This window comes from Eutrigla gurnardus (genome assembly GCF_963514095.1).
Source record: "Eutrigla gurnardus genome assembly, chromosome: 14".
Lineage (NCBI taxonomy): Eukaryota > Metazoa > Chordata > Actinopteri > Perciformes > Triglidae > Eutrigla > Eutrigla gurnardus.
The window spans coordinates 20,806,754-20,826,408 of record NC_139937.1 but is presented as its reverse complement, the minus strand read 5'-3'; the positions used below and the strand labels follow the sequence as shown (position 1 = coordinate 20,826,408).

The following is a 19,655-nucleotide window of genomic DNA, read 5'->3' as shown; positions in this document are numbered from 1 at the left end:
GTTGCGTGTTTTTATGCGTTCGCAGACACCTTTATGTGAGTTTGTGATAGATTTGTGTAGATTTAGCGCATCGAACTCCCTCCAGATGATTCCTGGTCAAAAAAAAGGTTGTTTATTGCCCTTTTTATTATTTTTTTGTTCGTTGCAAATCCTCTTGGAGAGAAACAAACCGAGAGAGGGGGGCACTATGCAGAGAAAAAAAGTCGCAAATTTGCCAGTTTATAAAGTGATGGTGATCAGTAAAAAGTGCTGAGTCATGCTTTGTTAGGTCTGTCTGCAAGACCACAAGCTAACTACTCTTACACGCTTGTTTTCTGAATGGAGTCTGGTTGATGGTTGCTAGGCTATGCTAACATTTATTGCAATTTTTATTTTTTGCAAAACACAACACTTTTAAACAAATCAACTTTTGTTTTTTTGTGAACTCGACTGTTCCGGTGAAGTATTTTAGCGAAGTTTGTCGGATGGAAGAGGAGGCGAATGCCAGGAAACACCTGAAGCCGTAGAGACAAACGCATAATGAACAAACCCACCGCGGGTCAATACGGCAGCAGAAACTGTTGACCTGTTTCTGCTGATCCCAGAGCAGAGAGAAGTGTCCTCAGATGTTGTTCCTCGTTTAGAGGGGGTCTTTGGGGGGAAAACAAAGTCTTCTTCTGCTGTGAATCAATGAGATAAATACGATCTCCAGATTTCCTCACGGATTTATTAGAAATAATTCAAAGTGTCATTTGAATTAATTACAGATTACAGAGAAATCATGTAACGCACATTAAATTTCCCCGAACAGTTTGGTATGCGTCACTACAATTCCTCTTTGATTGATTTATCACAGAGGATTCGTCCGAGAGGCAAATAACATCAGTTGCTCTGTGACGTGTCGTTCTTTGTGTTCGTCGTGGAACAAATTAAAAATAAGAAAATCACTGCGGGACGAACATGATCGGACCTGCAGCTGCAAAAATCCAACTCTGAAACATCTCCATGACGTGTTTATGTGAGTGTGTGTGTGTGTGTGTGTGTGTGTGGTACCTTTAGGCTTTTCATTTTGCACTCAAGTTTTTTTTCAATTGAATATCTGCGCACAGCAGTGCAATGCGGCCTGGGAAGAAGGAGAGAGAGGAGGTGGTTGTTGTCAGGCCAACACCAGCTCTGTGTCTCGCTGTCACCTCAAGGCTCTCTGCTGTTCTGTGCTGATGCACAGTCTTCTTCACCCGGAGTGTGTGTGTGTGTGTTTGTGTGTGTGTGTGTGTGTGTTCAGCTTCACTCCGTGACACAAAAGCCCAACTTTCGTGCTCATTTCTGCTCCGTCAGCCTGATATGAAACACGTCGGCCGTTTAAACGGTCGTACCCGGCGGAGTGGCGGCGTCGGTGGAGCGTATCGTGCAGTTTATGCCGTATGCACGGTGCTCCTCCATTATGCAATATGTATATATATATATAAGTGTGTGTGTGTGTGTAGGTGGATGTGACAAAGCCAGAAACATGTCCATGTTGTGCAGGTTTAACATATGTCGTGTGAGTGTGTGTGTGTGTCTATAGGAAATATGATATCTTTGTTGTGCTTCACACCTCCTGATGAACGTTCGTTCTCTTGGAGGGAAACAAACATCAGTTTCCTGAAGCGGTTTTAACACCGACACGTTTCATTTTATTTTATTTGGTCACTCACCGTAGTTTCACGGCTGAAATCACCAAGACTGCTGCTTTGTACGGGTTGTCCACGTGAAATCAAACCTATCCTGTCATCATGACATCACCCAGAGGGTGAATTTCAATAACCAGATGAAAAGGATGCTGCAATAACTCCATAATGATGGTGATCAGTAAAAAGTGTGAAGTCATGCTTTGTTAGGTCTGTCTACAAGACAGATAACTACTTTTAAAACGCTTGTTTTCTGAATGGAGTCTGGTTGATGGGTGCTAGGCTACGCTAACATTGTAGCTGCTCCATCAACACTCCAAATAAGGTCATCTAGACATAAATACAGCACCTTGTTGATGGACCACAGACAGTCTCTGGTTCCTCCACATAGTCTGGTCTGGTCTCTGGACTAATGTGAGCTACTATCTAGACCCTGACTCAGCTTCGGAAGTAAGAGTTTCGTTGCACTCGGGACAATTTCAAGTTTTACAAAATGCATTGTGCCCTCGGGAACAATTTAATAAGGATAACAGTCGGCAGGATGACTGGGCTGAGGTCGATTGTGAACACGAGACGTAACATCCAAACGACCTCCTGTCTGAACTCAAGCGTCCGTGTCAGAGTGCAGAATCACGTCGCTTCCTTGGAGAAGATTGTGCTCTCCATTACGAGTCGGGGAGATTGCCTCCAACAAGGACGTACCTGAAGATGGACTCGGCTCCACTTGGGGCTGATGGTAGTCGCCTCTTCAAAATCCTTCCTCACATCCTGGCGCGGTAGCAGTACAGTTGGCAAGCCTTTTTTTTTTTGTGATTCAGAAATGACTTCGCAATATCTGGACAGCAGAGAAACAAGAGCTGCAGAGATGTGATTGTGTGGGTGGTCGATGCACCATTGGCAGGTGGCAGTTTTTTTTTTTAAAGGTTAAAAATGTGGGCTTTCATTTTGGAGATGCTGTGATTTGAATCTGCAGGAAAAAAATATTAGATTCAGGGCTAAATAATGAAAACACAGTGACTGTTGATGTGATCCTGAGGATGGTTTAAAACCGCTCCAGAAATGGCGACATTTGAAGCAGCATGTTGCAGATATTTGGTCATAAATCATGACTATATGTACCAGATTTTATAGTAATCAGTTCTTAATAATAGCCGTAGAAATATTTCAGTAAAAGCCAAGAAGTTGTGCTGGCAGGATATCCTCTGAGAACCATGACTATCTATGTAAATATTGTAAACATGAGTTTATGGTCTCAATCTGTAGTTTTTAGTACATTATGGTCCATTTAGAGTCCAACAGACCAGAAAGCAGGGGATGCTTTAGGAGGCGGGCTTACTGCTGATTGACAGGTCTCTACCACGTTACCAATGCTAGTTAGCTAAATATGGCTAACACCTAGCTGTGTAGTTGACCTTGATTCATGAAGCTAACTGTTAGCAGCTTCACCCCGGAATCCACATGGATCCAGATCCAGTAAGGGTGGTGCTTGGGGTTCATCAGATCCAGCCGTTGCTCCTCCACAGTCCAAATATGGTGACTTCCCTTCACTGGTTGCGAAATATCCAAGATGATGACGTCGCCATGACGAGGTCCACCTCTTAGATGCGGTCTGGTCTTCATGTTAGTGTTGTGGAGTAAAAACAGTGTCTGAATGGATGTGAACAACATTTTTTTTTATCAGCTTTTATTTCTGGCAAACAGTGTTTAACTCTGCTGCCGCTCATCGATCAGAGCGTCCCACTGCTCTGATGAAGGTTAGAAGAGAAACAGAATCAATCCCCCGTGTTCACAACCAGCTCCTCCCCAAACTGGCATCCTCGCCGTAATCCTGCTCTGGCACTCGGCCCGGCCAGGTGGCTCACGTCTGGTCCTGTACTCCTCGTTCAGCCATGCATCATCCATCATCATCATCCATCATCATCCATCATCATCATCCATCATCATCCATCATCATCCATCATCATCCATCATCATCCATCATCATCATCCATCCATCATCATCATCCATCCTTCATCATCCATCCATCATCATCATCCATCCTTCATCATCATCATCCATCATCATCCTTCATCCATCATCATCCATCCATCATCACCCATCTTCATCCATCATCCATCCTTCATCCATCATCATCCATCATCATCATCCATCCTTCATCCATCCATCATCATCATCCATCCTTCATCCATCATCATCATCCATCCATCATCATCCATCCATCATCATCATCCTTCATCCATCATCATCATCCATCCATCATCATCATCCATCCTTCATCATCCATCCATCATCATCATCCATCCTTCATCATCATCATCCATCATCATCCTTCATCCATCATCATCCATCCATCATCATCCATCCATCATCACCCATCTTCATCCATCATCCATCCTTCATCCATCATCATCCATCATCATCATCCATCCTTCATCCATCCATCATCATCATCCATCCATCATCCATCATCATCATCCATCCATCATCATCCATCCATCATCATCCATCCTTCATCCATCATCATCCATCATCATCATCCATCCTTCATCCATCCATCATCATCATCCATCCTTCATCCATCATCATCATCCATCCATCATCATCCATCCATCATCATCATCCATCATCATCCATCCATCCATCATCATCCATCCATCTTCCATCACCCATCTTCATCCATCATCCACCATCATCCATCCATCACCCATCATCCATCATCCATCATCATCCATCCATCATCATCATCCATCCTTCATCCATCATCATCATCCATCCATCATCATCCATCCATCATCATCATCCATCATCATCCATCCATCTTCCATCACCCATCTTCATCCATCATCCATCCATCACCCATCATCCATCATCCATCATCATCCATCCATCATCATCATCCATCATCATCCATCATCATCCATCCATCATCCATCACCCATCTTCATCCATCCATCATCATCATCCATCTTCCATCACCCATCTTCATCCATCATCCACCATCATCCATCCATCACCCATCATCCATCATCTGTCATCTATCATCCATCCATCATCATCATCCATCCATCACCCATCATCATCCATCCATCATCCATCACCCATCTTCATCCATCCATCATCATCATCCATCATCCATCATCTGTTATCTATCATCCATCCATCATCCATCTTCTTCTCTGTGCCACTTCTTACAATGCCACCCCCTCCCTCCTCCTCCTCTCCTCCATCCATCCATCCACCCCCCCCCCCCTTCAGGGGATCCGGCTGTCACACTGAGTTTCTGTTCCGTCTCTTCAGGTTCTTCCTCCGCTGTCAGACTTCCCTTTATGTGTCCGTCTGAAACATGGAGGCCGACAGGAGCTGCTGTCTGCTCTGTCGGGGTCCACTAGAGTCGGGGCTGGTGGGGGGAACGTGGTCTAGTAGGGACTGGTGGGGGGAACGTGGTCTAGTAGGGGCTGGTGGGGGGAACGTGGTCTAGTAGGGACTGGTGGGGGGGGGGGTGTAGTGTTGGTGGTTCGATCCCGGCTCCTGCTGTTGAAGTGTCTTGAAGCTCCTCAGCAGCTCCTAGAACAGCGTAGGACGGGTTAAATGCTGAGGTCACATTTCCCGTATGTTTATTATTATTCTGCTACAGCTGACATTTAAAAACTTTTTTTTTTAATATTTTAGTGCAGGAAGGAGGTCGCTGAGGAGGCTGCAGCCTCATTTTACCCTTTAAAAATAATTTCAACAATATCTATTTATGTGCATAGATGCATCATGCTGTTGATTCTGATCTCACCTCTGAGGGGCTGCAGCAGATACATGGAACAGAAGAGATAGCATTTGTATTCTCTCTTTAAATAAAACTTCTAAACAAAAGGCTTTATGGCAAACAGCGTCCAGCAGAGAGAATGAGGCTGCATGATGTTTCCTGCACAACCCCAGCAGCCGGGCAGCTTTCATCCTGCAGATCTTATTTGTGTTGAAACAGAATCTCGGCGTCCTCTCGTGTGCACGGAGCAGCAAATGAAACCGCCGCCGACTCGACGAGGACAAAAATACAAATATCTGAGTTTTGTTGTCGTCATAGCGATCAATAATTTGTGTATTCAATTCATGACAGGACTAAAAAATGGCCTCAGGAGTCTCTCAGCTGAGACAGACTGGGTCTCAGGCGTTCTCTCATATTTCCATTTAAATACACGAAAGAGAACAAAATGTTGAAGAAGAAGAAGGCAAGGAGGAAGAGAGAGAAGGAGAGGAAGAAGAGAGAGAAGAGGAAGGAGCAGCAGAGGAGTGGACGGAGGGAACAGGTGGAGGAGAGGAACAGATTACTACACATGTACACTAGTACATCAGGCTTAGCTTCACATCCTTAATGGTAACCATGGAAATAATTATAGAGCAGACAGACGGACTGTTAGAGGGAGGGAGAACGACAGAGAGACACAGAGTACAGGGAGGTAGAGGAGGAGGAGGAGAGGAAGAACAGCTAAAGCCAGAGGCTGGTGGGAACTATTTGATGAGGAGGGGGGGCTTTGGGGGGTCGGCGGAGGGTTAAACCCTGGTAAAGTCACTTTGCCCAGCGTCTGTAGCTGCACCGCAGCGTTGACCCTCCGACCGCGTTAGAAGGATCCCGTCTGATGCACGGAGGTCATATCGGCGTTCACATCCATATTCATATCTCAGCCAGCCAATGAGGGGCCATCTGGTTGGCGGGCGCCGAAGTACAGCAACAGTGCGGTGACATGCAAGGACGGTTTAAAAAGAAAGGAAAAAAAGTTGCTTCAAACCGCACAGTTGTCATGGAAACTGATCTGAGATACCCTTTTTTTTTTTTTTTTTTTTTTTACCCCTGTGGAATTGATGATTGCTTATCATCGCCGCCAGAGAGACGAATCAATGATGTTGTTCTGGATGTTGCATCTTTTTGTACAAAGTCAGATTAGTTTGTTTGATTTACATAATAATAATAATAATAACACACAAGTGTTGGGCTGATGTGGGTTTTCTGACACAGTCAGCTTGTGGGAAGTGAGCCGAGATCATGCAAGGGTCCCATAAAGAAATTAGAATTTTTGTTAAATTCTGATTGGTCATGATTTTGCTACGCGCTTGCACGTACAAGTGTGTGTGTGTGTGTGTGTGCGCGCACACTCTGCTGTGCATGTGTGCATTGTGTGCGTAATGACATGCTTCCCACACATCTGCCCCCTGGCATTGAACTTCACACTGTGCTGTGTGTGTGTGCTGTCAGGAAGGGGAGGAAGAGGAGGGAGGAAGAGGGGGATGGAGGGGGGGGGGAATTAGAGGGAGGGATGATAGAGGAGAGAGAGGGATGAGGGCTTCACTCTGGGGCTCAGCAGGGATCCAGCAGCCCCACCCTCTCTAGAAAAGCTCTCCCTTCCTCTCTCTCTCTCTCGTCCCTTCCTTCCTCTCTCTCTCACTCTCTCTCTCTCTCTCTCCCTCCCTCCCTCCCTCTCTCTTCCTTACACACTGCTGGATGGGAGAGACGCCGAGGCGCAGGGCATCAGTGCGCCGCGGCTGCCTCCCTAAACTCTCCGTCCGTCAGGATCAGGATCAGGATCAGCTCCGGTCCAGGCAGCGGACCGGAGCCGCTTGCCAGGCGGACTATACTTGAGGACGAACCGCAGTGTTCGGGTTTGGGAAGAAGACGGAGGACCAAGTTGCCGTCATCGCGTTGCCTTGTCTGAAAACTGGCACGCGTTCAGTTTCCAGCCGTTGCAGTTTTTAGACCACTTTATCTCCGCCGACTCACTTCGATTTTTCCTCTCTCTCTCGCGCGCGCGGTGCTGTTTGGCGCGCGCGCATTACCCGCCTGCATTTTGGGAATTAAACATTCCGTGTGTTATTTTTTTGGTGTGGTTGTCTCCCCTGACCCGAGGTGGGGGTCCGACCAGGAGGGGGGTCCGGTCCGGGCAACGAGGCGCAGCGGAGCGCGGATTGGCGCACATGCGGAGAGGCGAGTCTATTGCGCGCAGCACCGCTCCTTCACGCACGCACGCACACGCAGGACTGCTCATCCAGAGACGCGCATCTCTCCCCCCCCCTGCGTGCACACATAGCCTGTGATTGCAGCCCTACGCCGGTTTTCTTTTGAGTCCAGACCAGAGACGCGTCCCTCCATCCGTCCTCGGCTGGTCCGTTTTCCCGGCATGCAGCGGACGGACGCCCACTAAGGAGACACGTCGCGGACTCATTCCCCGTCTAAAAAGATGAGAGAATTTGGCCTCAGCGGATCTCCCGTCGGTCACCGGAATCGCGAGTGCAGCAGGGTCGGGGCGGAGGGCACCGGGGAGAGGGGACAGGCAGAGGCCGGGCAGGAGGAGCTCTCAGCCGGACTGCCCGCCGCCGAACAGCCGCTGCTGCCGCCGCCGGCGCTCTCGAAGCAGGCTGCTGCCGCCCGGGGGAGGCGGGGGGAGGATGCGCGGCGCCTCGGTGGGAGATTATAACGGTCGGCCGGCTCCGGGGGACTCGTTTGTTTCCTTCTCTCTCTCTAATTAACGCACCGCGGCCTACTTCTCACCTGTCAGCCTGAACGCGTCACGGGAGGCACTTCTGGGTCACCTGGAAGCTCAAACTCAGCACTTTGGAGGAGTGAACGCCTGCAGTTGCAGGGATCCGCCTTCTGAAGGACCCTCCCTCCAAACCCACTTTAACTTTGTGTGACGTCACGTGTGTCTCTTGCCGGAGAAATCGTACTCCTATAATCGATATATGAGGACTTCTAGTGTGTCTGTGGTCACCATGTTGCACTTGGTGGCGTTTTCTATATCTTAAATATTACTACACTATAACATTTCTTTAGGATATTATATATTAATATATAGTTTTTTCTGTGATAGGCTATTTGTATAGTAGTGTAATTTCACATTTATGATAAGACCGCTATAGCTCTTTTTTCTATTACACCTTAAGGATTGAAGATGAATCCCTCGGAGGAGCTCGGCCTCCAGGTGCCTTGGTAGTGGAGACGATATCATTTATTCATAAACCTGTTTGTCTCTGAAATATTTAAAAGTCATGGATTGATTCAAGGCCAACGTTCATCCATTTGCAACATGGGAGTGTTTCGCCGTTTTGGCCTTTTGTAGTTTTTTCCCCCCTTCCTTGGCTTTTTCTTTTTTTTGACCTGCTGGCTATTTGAGCAATACTTGTGTGTGTGGGACTCGAACCCGGCCTTACTAACCCAGTTCAGAGCGGGACGCTCCGAGGAATGTAACTACGAACGACGGTGGAATACAAGCAAAGTCAGTGAACGCACCTCACTGTGGGGTCACGGTCTAGACCCAGGGAACCCGGAGACCTGGTCTCTAGAAGTGAGGACGCAAAAAGCACAACGAGACCCCCACCAGACCTCGGTAGGACCTGAGCTCCTTATTGTTCCCCCTGTAATCCACATGAGTTTGGTTCCATCATCATGTTTGTACGTCATCACGGGGGTCAAAGTTGATCACGTGACCTTCATTCCAGCACATTTTCTCATCGATGTGAATGTCATTCTGGGGAAATATGAAATGTAGATATTTAACTGCGGATCTCCACCTCATTTGCACACATCTGTCGTACGATGACATCACTTCCTCCTCGTGTTTCCGTTCGGCTCGAGAGCACAAATGGAGCGCCGTGTTCACCATCTGCTGTTTTCCTCACATGCAACGTGACACACGAGCAAAAATATGTATACATAATAAAGCAGCTCCTTGAACGCCGGACGGTCCGCTCCGTTCCAAAAACGCCTCTGGAAGCTCAATGGGAGGCTTCAGAACCGGGGGTTCCAGTGCAGCCTGGTGTCTTGGTGATGCATTGTGGGTTAAAAAAAACCCACACGTAGGGTAAAATAATGAACCATGACGAAGCATTAAATCAGATCAGACTTCTCTTCTCTTTGTTTCCAGAAATCAAACACAGTTTCCAACTTGGAACGAGAGCTCGATCCAAAATTAGACCTTTTTTTTCCCCCCGAAGCCAAAGTCTCTCTCTCTCTCTCTCTCTCTCTCTCTCTAATGGGGATTTATTGGCATGAAAGTTTCAGTAACAATGTTTCCAAAACACCAAAATAGACACAATTTGTCCAAATATTAGGAAAATACACAATAAACAGTATATGTTCTCTCTCTCTCTCTCTCTCTGTCTCTCTCTCTCTCTCCCTTCACTTCCCATTAAGTGAATAGCGATGGACGGGCGGTTTGATTGACAGCTCCAACAGCAGGAACGGCAGTGTCGATATTTCACCGACATTCTCAGTTATTTGCCTTAACGAGGCGTCAGAATTTACTTTTCGCCTGATTCGGAACAAAATGTCGACTTGTTAAAAAAACCCAATCCATCCGTGACAGCTGCAGCATCGGGCAAATACTCGGCGAGGCCGGGAAATAAAAAAATAAAATGAAAACATTTTGCCAGCCGAACACGGAGGCTGGTCCAGAACGTTAGTCAGTCTGCCAACGAGCAGAGAAACTTGGGATCAGCAGTCAGAATGATGGAGCTCCTTCTCACTTTGTTTGTTTTACACTTCAGTATTGTGTGTTTTCTACATTGGATGGGCGAGGATTCGCTGTTTTATATCACCGTGCAAAAACAAAGAATCTGGCGACAACAACTTTGTGCATTTCCTCGCTGATACTTCATGGACTAAATATGAGGGAGCAGCGCTAACGTGCAAACGCCACATGAACCCCAATTCATGAATTCATTGAGACGATCACAGGATGGTGAGGAGGAGGAGGAGGTCAGGCTCCTGCAGAAAGATGCTGCTGGATGAAGAACGTGCTCTTTGCTTCTCAACATTGTTCATGTCGTAGACGGCGTTCCACCATGTGAGCGTACTTCATCTTCTCCTCGTGGTGCCTTGCTTCCCGCTGCCTCGCCCCGTTGACGGCGGTGGGTTATGTAACGAGGAGCGCTGGGAGAGGACGCCTCGCAGGTCTCGTAGCCACAGTTCACGGATCAAAAGCAGAGCGCCGTTCTAACAAAGCAAACACACGAAAAGCCCCGAGCGCTCCGACGCTATTAAAGACACCCACACTCCCACTCAGGCTCTCTCTACCTCTCTCTCTCTCTATCTCTACCTCTCTCTCTCTCTCTACCTCTCTCTCTCTACTTCTCTCTCTCTCTACCTCTCTCTACCTCTACCTCTCTCTCTCTCTATCTCTCCCTCTCTCTCTATATCTCTCTTCCTCTCTCTCTCTCTATTTCTATCTCTCTCTCTCTCTCTCTCTACCGCTCTCTATCTCTATCTCTCTCTCTCTCTCTCTCTCTACCTCTCTCTCTCTACCTCTCTCTCTCTCTACCTCTCTCTACCTCTACCTCTCTCTCTCTATCTCTACCTCTCTCTCTCTCTCTACCTCTCTCTCTCTACTTCTCTATCTCTCCCTCTCTCTCTATATCTCTCTTCCTCTCTTCCTCTCTCTCTACCTCTCCCTCTCTACTTCTCTATCTCTCCCTCTCTATCTCTCTACCTCTCTCCCTCTCTCTCTAACTCTACCTCTCTCTCTAACTCTCTCTCTACCTCCATCTCTCTCCCTCTCTGTCTCTGTCCGACTCCCCCCCACCCTCCCTCCCTTGTAACTGTGACTCCCCCACAGATGCATTTCATCCTTCCTCTTTTTTTTCGTTTTTCCTCTCTCTCTCTGTCTTCCCTCCATATAGTCTTGCTCTCTCTCGTCCCTTCTACTCCTACACAAACACTTTAGCCCCCCACACACACACACACACTGTTCATTTTTCTGTTTTTTTTTAACCAACCTCTTACTCATGTATGTCTACATCCCTCCCACTCTTTTAACTCTTCCTCTCTCCCTCTCTCTCTCTCCCTCTCCCTCTCTCTCTCTCCCTCTCTCTCTCCCTCTCTCTCCCTCCCTCCCTCCCTCCCTCCCTCTCTCTCTCTCTCCCTCTCTCTCCCTCCCTCCCTCCCTCCCTCTCTCTCTCTCTCTCTCGGTGGGTCTAAGCTGGCAGCGTTTGCCTCCCACACATTCTGCCTCTTCAGCTTTCAGCTTGACATCAGATTTACATCCACAATGAGCCACCGCAGCGTTCCACATGCCGCCGATAACGGCTGAACGCACGACGAAACCCGGCAAAACACGTCAAATCACAACGAAACCCGGCGAAACATGACGACACCCGGCGAAACACAACGAATCACGATGAAACATGCCGAAACACGACAAATCACGACGAAACACGGCGAAACGCGACAAATCACGACGAAACACGACGAAACACGTCAAAACGCGACGAAGCGCGACGGAACACGACGGAACAAGACGGAACATGATGAAACACGTCACATCACGTCGAAACATGACGAAACACGACGAAAACTGGCGAAACACGACGGAGCACGACGAAACACGACAAAACATGCAGACTGATCTCATGAAGTGGAGTATGTATGATACGCCAACTCGTATGCCATTATGGCGTGTTATCACTACGCACAATCGCCTTTTCGCATGTTTATCAACGCCGAACCCTAACCCTAACCCTAATACATACACGCGATTGATGGGTCGTTTGGCTCAGAACGTACACATACACGCGGATAGCTCGAATTGCGTACAGATATCACACCACAGGAAGTGGCGCGTATATTTACAAAAAGTCATGATGCCACGTTGAAACATGACGAAACACGACGAAACACGACGAAACGTCCAATCACATGCCAACGTCTGATTTGCTACGATAACGAGCCAGTAAACCAGCGGATTCACAACAGTTGTGATGATCAGCTGGTCAAATTTCATTTCACAGCAAAATAAAACATTTATATTGATCGATTATTGTGAATGTTCAACGCATGTAGACCTGTAGACCTGCCGACTTGTAGACCTGTAGACCTGTTGACCTGTTGACCTGTAGACCTGCCGACTTGTAGACCTGTTGACCTGTTGACCTGTAGACCTGCAGACCTGTTGACCTGTAGACCTGTTTCGGTCACGTTACCACATGTGTCATGTTCAGCTCTGCGATGGAGAGAATGAGCAGCCTGAACCATGTTTTTCATCGTGCACGGGTGATTTATTAACCAACTGAGTGAAACAGACTCATCCACCTCCCGCTTCCTCCCGGCAGGAAGTGAGTCACGGCGGCGAAAAACCTCCGCCGGGCGTCGTTTTCAAGCTCTTTTACATCGTCTCCAAACAAAAAGTTTCATCTTTAAAGGTGGACCGGAAACAGGTCTGGATGTCTTCAGAGTGCTGCTGAAGGTACTTGGGAAGGTGGAGGAGGTGGATGTGAGGGTGTTGCTATGGCAACGGAACACAGAGCCTGGTTTGGGCTGAAGAAGAAAGTGAGTGAGAAATAGATTTAAATGGACCTTTTTTACTCTCTCTCGCTTTGTTAAATACGCTATTAAAGTGCGAATGCAGGTGTAGAGGGGAAAAAAGACAATGGTCGTGCAATTTCTCTAGGTTTTTAATTTGTCACGGTGCTCAACCCCCCCCCCCACCTCACCGACGCCACCCATCCATCCAGCATTAACGTTTCCATAAAGACTGTGGATGGGATCTGAGTGAGTCTTTGCATGTGTCTGCCGCCCACCTTCCTCTGATCCGTGCATGTGGAGTGTATAAGGGGGTGGGGGTGGGGGTGGGGGGCAGGTACGCTGTATTATGTTGGAGAAGTGACATTTTCTGGTCAGGATTCAAGCTGAAGAGGACCTTTTTTCACCAAAATGATAAAATGTGCTCTTGGCACCTACACTTTTTCGCAGCGTTTGGAAGGAATCCAGGTGCTAATATATACAGGAGACATCGAACCTGTGTAGCGGCGTCATTCTGGAGGAGGCTTTTTTGTTGCCTTGTCTATTTCACACAATATCCTTTAAAATTAACTTAAAACTTATTGTCCTTTGTGGGGGACCAGTGATTGAAGAAGACTTGAAACTAGAGATTGAGACCATAAAATGTTCACAATGTTTACCGAGATAATACATCAAGAGAGAAGTAGGACCATTTTCTCATAGACTTCTATACAATCAAAGAGGAGTTGCCCCCTGGTGGCCAACTGAGAGAATGCAGGTTTAAGGCACTTGAGTATTGGCTTCACTTTTCAGAATCCGAAGGTCGTCGCCTGAAGCAGTTTGTTATTGCCAGCTCGCTATCAGTTCGGTTAAACACACGAGGATTTAACGATCTCTGTAATTCCCCCCCCCCCCCCCAAGATGTTCAGGTTAACACGAATACAATAAAAGCAGCCGGTGAGTCTAGAAATATTGTGCTTTTGGAGGTCAAACGGCATTTACATCTCAAACAGAGGCTCTTTGGAGGTTGGGAGAAAGTAAATGCTGGCTCAGCTCTCTTGGGATTCTGGCCCGGCAACTTGTGAATGAAATATGGAAACAAACGGCTCTGCATAAACACGATGCTGGGTCAGGCCGAACTCATCTCAGAGTTTAGTTCTGCTGGTTACGGATCACAGATTCATCTGTTTATCACGTCAACTCTCCATTTAGACCAGAGGAAGTTTTCAGGCTGAGGACCCCCAAGGCCTATAGAGACCCGGTGGAGGGACCCCTAAGGTCTACAGAGATCCAGTGGAGGGACCCCCTATTACATATCATATAAAACTGTGTTCCTTATTAAACCAATAATAATGTGTAGTGCAGCCTATAGTTCTATTTTGGCATTTATACATCACATTTTCACAACATAATATTAAACAAACAGGAAGATTTATATTTGCTTATTATAGGTTGTATTCATGTTAAGGTGTATTTTTGGAAATATTTACATTTTTGGAAGAAAAAAGTTTGGGATCAAATTATTTTGGGGACCCCCTGCAGTAACTCAGCGGACCCTCTAGGGGTCCCAGACCCCCTGCAGTAACTCTGCGGACCCTCTAGGGGTCCTGGACCCCAGGTTGAAGATCTCTAGTTTAGGCCCAATATGTTTCTCATGTGTGGCTCCAACGTTTTTTTTAATACTCGTTACTCGTTACTCGTTACTCGTTTTCTGCCAAAGGTCCCAGTGAGTTCGTATCTCAACACGTGAGCTCTTAAACAACTTTCTGTACTTTTTGGGGGTAAAACAACAGCTGCGATCTCCGACAGAAATCCGGAGCCAATGAAACATCGGAGGAAGAAATAAAAAACACGAATCTGGATCTGATGACTAAAATCTGCTTTCTTCTTCTTTTGTAATCACCCGAAGCGTTACGACTTCTTCCTTCTGATCTCGCCGCCTCGAGCTAAACTCACAGAAACGGCACGGAAAGTTTTTTTTTTTAAATTCCTTTAATTAATTTTTTTTGTATCATAAAACTGACGCCACTCGAGTCCTAAATCATCCTCCTCCTCTGTTTGTCACAATCTGTTCCTGCTGGAGAAACTCATTAGTTTGGGAAACAATGTGTTGTGAAGTGGGTCTTAACATCACTTTCCCCGAGGCACGTTAGCGGCGGTGGTTGTGATGCGTACACGATGATGTCATAACCTCCAGCCGCGCGGGGCAGCGGACGCCATTATCACTGTTAATTAACACTGACAAAAACACAGAAACTGTGAGAGGGATGAACAGAAATCTGAATTAAAATCTCTCGACTAAAGAAGATCGTTTCCTGGAACTTCTTAAAAATGTTCCAATTATCTAAAATATATATTTTTAGATTTTCTTGATAATTTTCCTTTAATTTTGTGTCAAGTTTTTAAAAAAACAAGTGTGCAGTTATGTAAATACATCATTTGGAGGGGATTGTTACTTTCACACCATAGTGATGGACGTGAGAATGCTCTTGTCTCTTCTTTTAAACGGAGCTACGTGATTGGCTGTCGTGATTTCTCGGTAACCGTTTCGTGTCGCTGCGAAGACTCCGTCACATTTTGATTTAGTGGTTTTTGTCCCGTAGTTCGATGTAAAGAAACACCTCGGTGGCCGTCGTCTTTCCCTCCCGTGGATCTGAGAAAACGTTGTGAGCGCAGAGAGAAGTACAGGCGGTTAAATAAAGAAAAGAAAAGAAGAGAAGAGTGGCATTTGGAGAGTAAATGAAAGAGAGAGAAGGGAGAGGGCCGGTGGGGATGAAAGAGAAATACAGATGAAGGTAAAGTGGAGAAGATGGAAGGTTCTAGATGAGGCACATATCTGAAGGGCGAGCGAGAGGACGGTATGAGGGAGAGAGAGATAAATGCACTATTTGAATTATGTAAAATAGCTGCGTGGGAGAGAAGAGGTGTGTGTGTTAGTGTGTGTGTGTGTGTGTGTGTGTGTGTGTGTGTGTGTGTGTGTGTGTGTGTGTGTGTGTGTGTGTGTGTGAGCGACAGAAGAGGCCGAGAGCAGAGGGAAGAGCAGAGGGAAGAGCAGAGACATCATGACGAGTCACTCTGAGAGAAATGGACGAGAATGAAGAACAAACAAGCGAATATATTAAATATATTATATTAATATATTTAAATCATGTTGTCATGACTTTGAATGATGAATAGGATGGTTTGGTCTTCGTGACTTATCATGACGTTGCACTTTCTCCTCTAATCCACGTGGCGTCCGGACGCCGGCGTTACGACGAGTTGAGATTGTGTGAGATTTGACGTTCAGATCCACCCGATAGATGAATGTTCATGAGGTCGACATTCATAATGACGTGTTCTGAAATGGACGTAGAGCATCAGTGGCATCATGGCTGTCGGTCGGTCGGACGTGTAAACGGAGCACAGAGGCGCTCGGGTCACAACACACACAGCGGGAGAGTTTGATTCTTAATGCTCTGAGTGTTGAACAGAGAACCTCGAATAAAACATAATTCACCAGAATGCCTGAATAGGATTTGATTGCAGGTTTTGTGATTTCATGTTTGATGAAAAAAGTATGGTAGCACAGTCTCTCTCCCTGTCTCTCTCTCTCCCTGTCTGTCTCTCTAATGTCTAACTTAGATGTCTCTCTCCCCGTCTCGTAGATCATCGCGCCCGGCGGAAGAGCATAGCGACGGGGAAGCAGCCCAGCATGGAGGTCCCTCCCACCGCCCCAATTCAACCCTTCCGACAATCCGTGAGTAACCCCCCCTGCCCCCGGCCCCGCTCGCTGCCCCCCTCCCTCTCACTCTCCCTCCTCCCTCCCCCCTTCAGCCTCGACCCGCCACCTCACACCTGCGGCCGGCGGGCCAGCGGCACCCCGCCTCACCCGTTCCCCCCCCACTCCCTGGCCGCCTCCCCCTCCCTCGCCTTGTGCCAGCGGCAGCACAAGGGCTCCAGGAAAGGGCCCGGCACGCCCCCCATGCCCCGCTCGCTGCCCCTCTCCCCCTCGCTGTCCTTCACCCTGCCCCACTCGCCTGCCGCCTTCCCCCCCTCCTCCCCCTTCTCGTACTGGGGCGGAGACTGGAGGGCCGCTGGTTCGAGTCCCGTGGCAGGAGGAACCTTTATCGCACCGTTGCCCCCCGTTGAGGTACGTGACACCAACACGCTGAAGCCGAGACGCCGGGTTCATTTACAAACACTTCATTTAATTTGATTTCCAGGAGAGTCCTTTTATGTGTGATCACTCACATCTAATCATTATCAAAGCACCAAACCAGCAGGTTTTTAGCTCCTTAAATTAAAACGCATGCTGTAAATGATACTTGTCTACAGTTCCAAGCCGCCTTTCGTCCCCATTAATATCCCAACATGGCAAAAATCTTGAAACACGGTCGAGTTGTGTAATCTGCATTAATGTTGCTCACAGTTAGTAAACAGATACAGAAAAAATATCTATTTAACATCGTGAATAAACACACAAACACCTCAACGATCAGAAACAAACTTTACAAACACGAGAGGAAAAAAGAAACGAAAAGACGCAAATGTTCAATAAAAGGCCGAAATGAACAACGCTGCCACTCACAGCCTGTTATTATGCTGAAAAGAAGAAACAGTGAAATATTGTCATTTTATTAGAAATAAATAAATAATATAAATGGATACCTTGAATTGCAAGAAAAAATACAAATGATCCGAAATAAATAGGGAACGCAAAACACCAGTTATTATTCTTTAATGTCAACGAAAGAGAAAAGAAAAGATGTATGTATATATATATATATATATATACACATATACACAGACAACCCTAACCCTAACCCACATCACCTGACAGCTGCGGGCAGAAACAGAAGAAGAAGTCCTAATCCCGTATCCGGCGTGGTGGTCCCGGAGTAAACCCACCTCTGGGCAGCTGCTTCCTCCGTCTTACTTTCTCCGCCTACTTTCCGTCTTAACTCCCTAAAAATAGCCACAGATACGTTCTAGTGCACATCGTGTTTATTTGCGTGCAGAAGAAGCCTTCGACCAGTGATGTGTCAGTGTTTCATGTAAACTGCCTGCGAGAGACTCATAAAAATCCTGCTCTACAGGAAGAAGTCCTTCGCTGGAAATGTCACCAAAGTAAAAGCATGTTGTTGGTAAATTAGATCATCAAAAGTAACGCCGCTCATCAGTTAATATGCAGATTATCCTATAACATGAATGTAGAATGAGGGAGCGGATGATGACGGCGTGTCCTCCTTTTATTGTGGTTCAGGCCCCTCTCTCCCTCCCTCTCTCTCTCTCTCCCTCTCTCTCTCTCTCACACTTTGACTCCGAGACTTAAAGTGTCAGACGGAGCAGCTAATCAAATCAGATTTAGTCAAGCAGCAGGCTATGAGCTTGGAACCAGCAGATGGCGCCGAGCCTTTAGTCGTCTCCTCCTGACAGCCTTCAAAGCCATTTGACTCACGCCGGATGACGAGGCGGCGTCCCCCCCCCCCCCCCCCCCCCCTCCAATCGTTCGCCGTGTACAAGCGGGGTTTCCTGGATGCATCTGAGGGCTGCAGGGACGCAGCTAATGCAGGTTCCCTTGTTGGCGTGTTCAGCGATGACATCATTCATAATCTCGCCGGTGTTGGGACGCACCCCGAGTCATGTTCTCCCCCATCACACAATATTGCTGCAGAGTCTCAGATTGAGATTTTGTTTAATCATGTAAGGAAGCTCATTGAGGACAAACTGCACCCAGTGGACTCCTGCTGGACTCTCCTCCTGGTCTCGTCCTGCTGGACTCGTTGTTGGACCCTGTGGCTCACCACTGCCCACCACAGGATACGTTACGTCACTGCAGCTGTCTGTGAAGGGTCTATGATTTCCTGTTGCTAATTCATGTACCTTGTCCCCCCTCCCCCATTCATTTCACTACATCACCACAATGACTCCATGAATCATCTTCATCAATCTCCTCCTTCTTCTTCTTCTTCTCCTCCCTGTCCTCCTCCATCTATCTCCACCCTGTTCTCCTCCTCCTCCTCCTCCAGAGTTTCCTCAGTAGGAGGTTGAAGGGCTCCATCAAGAGGGCTAAGAGTCAGCCCAAACTGGACCGCACCAGCAGTTTCCGCCACATGATCCTCCCCCGCTTCCGCAGTGCCGACCAGGACAGGTGAGTTTACAAGCAGACTCCAGACCAGCGGCCAAACAGCATCCGACGGTTGTCTCCTGGTGTTGGTTCAGTCCGACGGGGTTCCTGTTGGTTGAGTCCGGGTTACTTTCTCTTAGCTGGTTGTACAATTTAAATGCTGGTATTTGATCATTAGAGTCAACGTGAGTTATTAGAAGTTACTTCTCTCGACCTCTTCCTGTCTCTCTGTCGTCTCTCGGTATATTTCTCTCTCTAAGTCGGCCAAAGCACATCGCCGTTTCCTCATCACCCCCCCCCCCCCTCTCCATGGCAACCAGCAGACGGCCATATGGCGACAGCACAGACCATAATGAGTCAGTGGGAGATTTGCTTAATTATACCTCCTCTGTATCGTCGTGGCAGCGCTGGCATCCGTCGGGTTTCTGTTTGTTCTGTAAAAGTTTTTATTTTCAAGGAGAAAAAGTTTATCTGTGATTAACGGATTTCCTCCTCCTTCTTTATCCGCCGCTCCGCCTTGATGAACGGTATCGATGTTAGGGGGGAAATAAATGAGGGAGGATGTTTTATAAATTAGTCCCCAGTTAGGAAACAGTAATACGTTATAAATAAGGACTGTAATGTTTCCGTCTCGAGCTGCAACTGATG

General features: G+C 47.3%; 1 protein-coding gene across 1 annotated transcript in view; it reads left to right on the top strand.

Annotated features, from left to right (window-relative positions):
- syngap1b (synaptic Ras GTPase activating protein 1b) overlaps positions 1-19,655 on the top strand; it is a gene marked incomplete at its 3' end in the record, with an annotated part of 77,055 nt that overhangs the window by 22,777 nt on the left and 34,623 nt on the right. Inside the window, 2 exon segments of the mRNA XM_084027709.1 lie at positions 16,546-16,637; positions 18,910-19,031. Coding sequence (XP_083883835.1) covers positions 16,546-16,637; positions 18,910-19,031 — 214 coding nt within the window.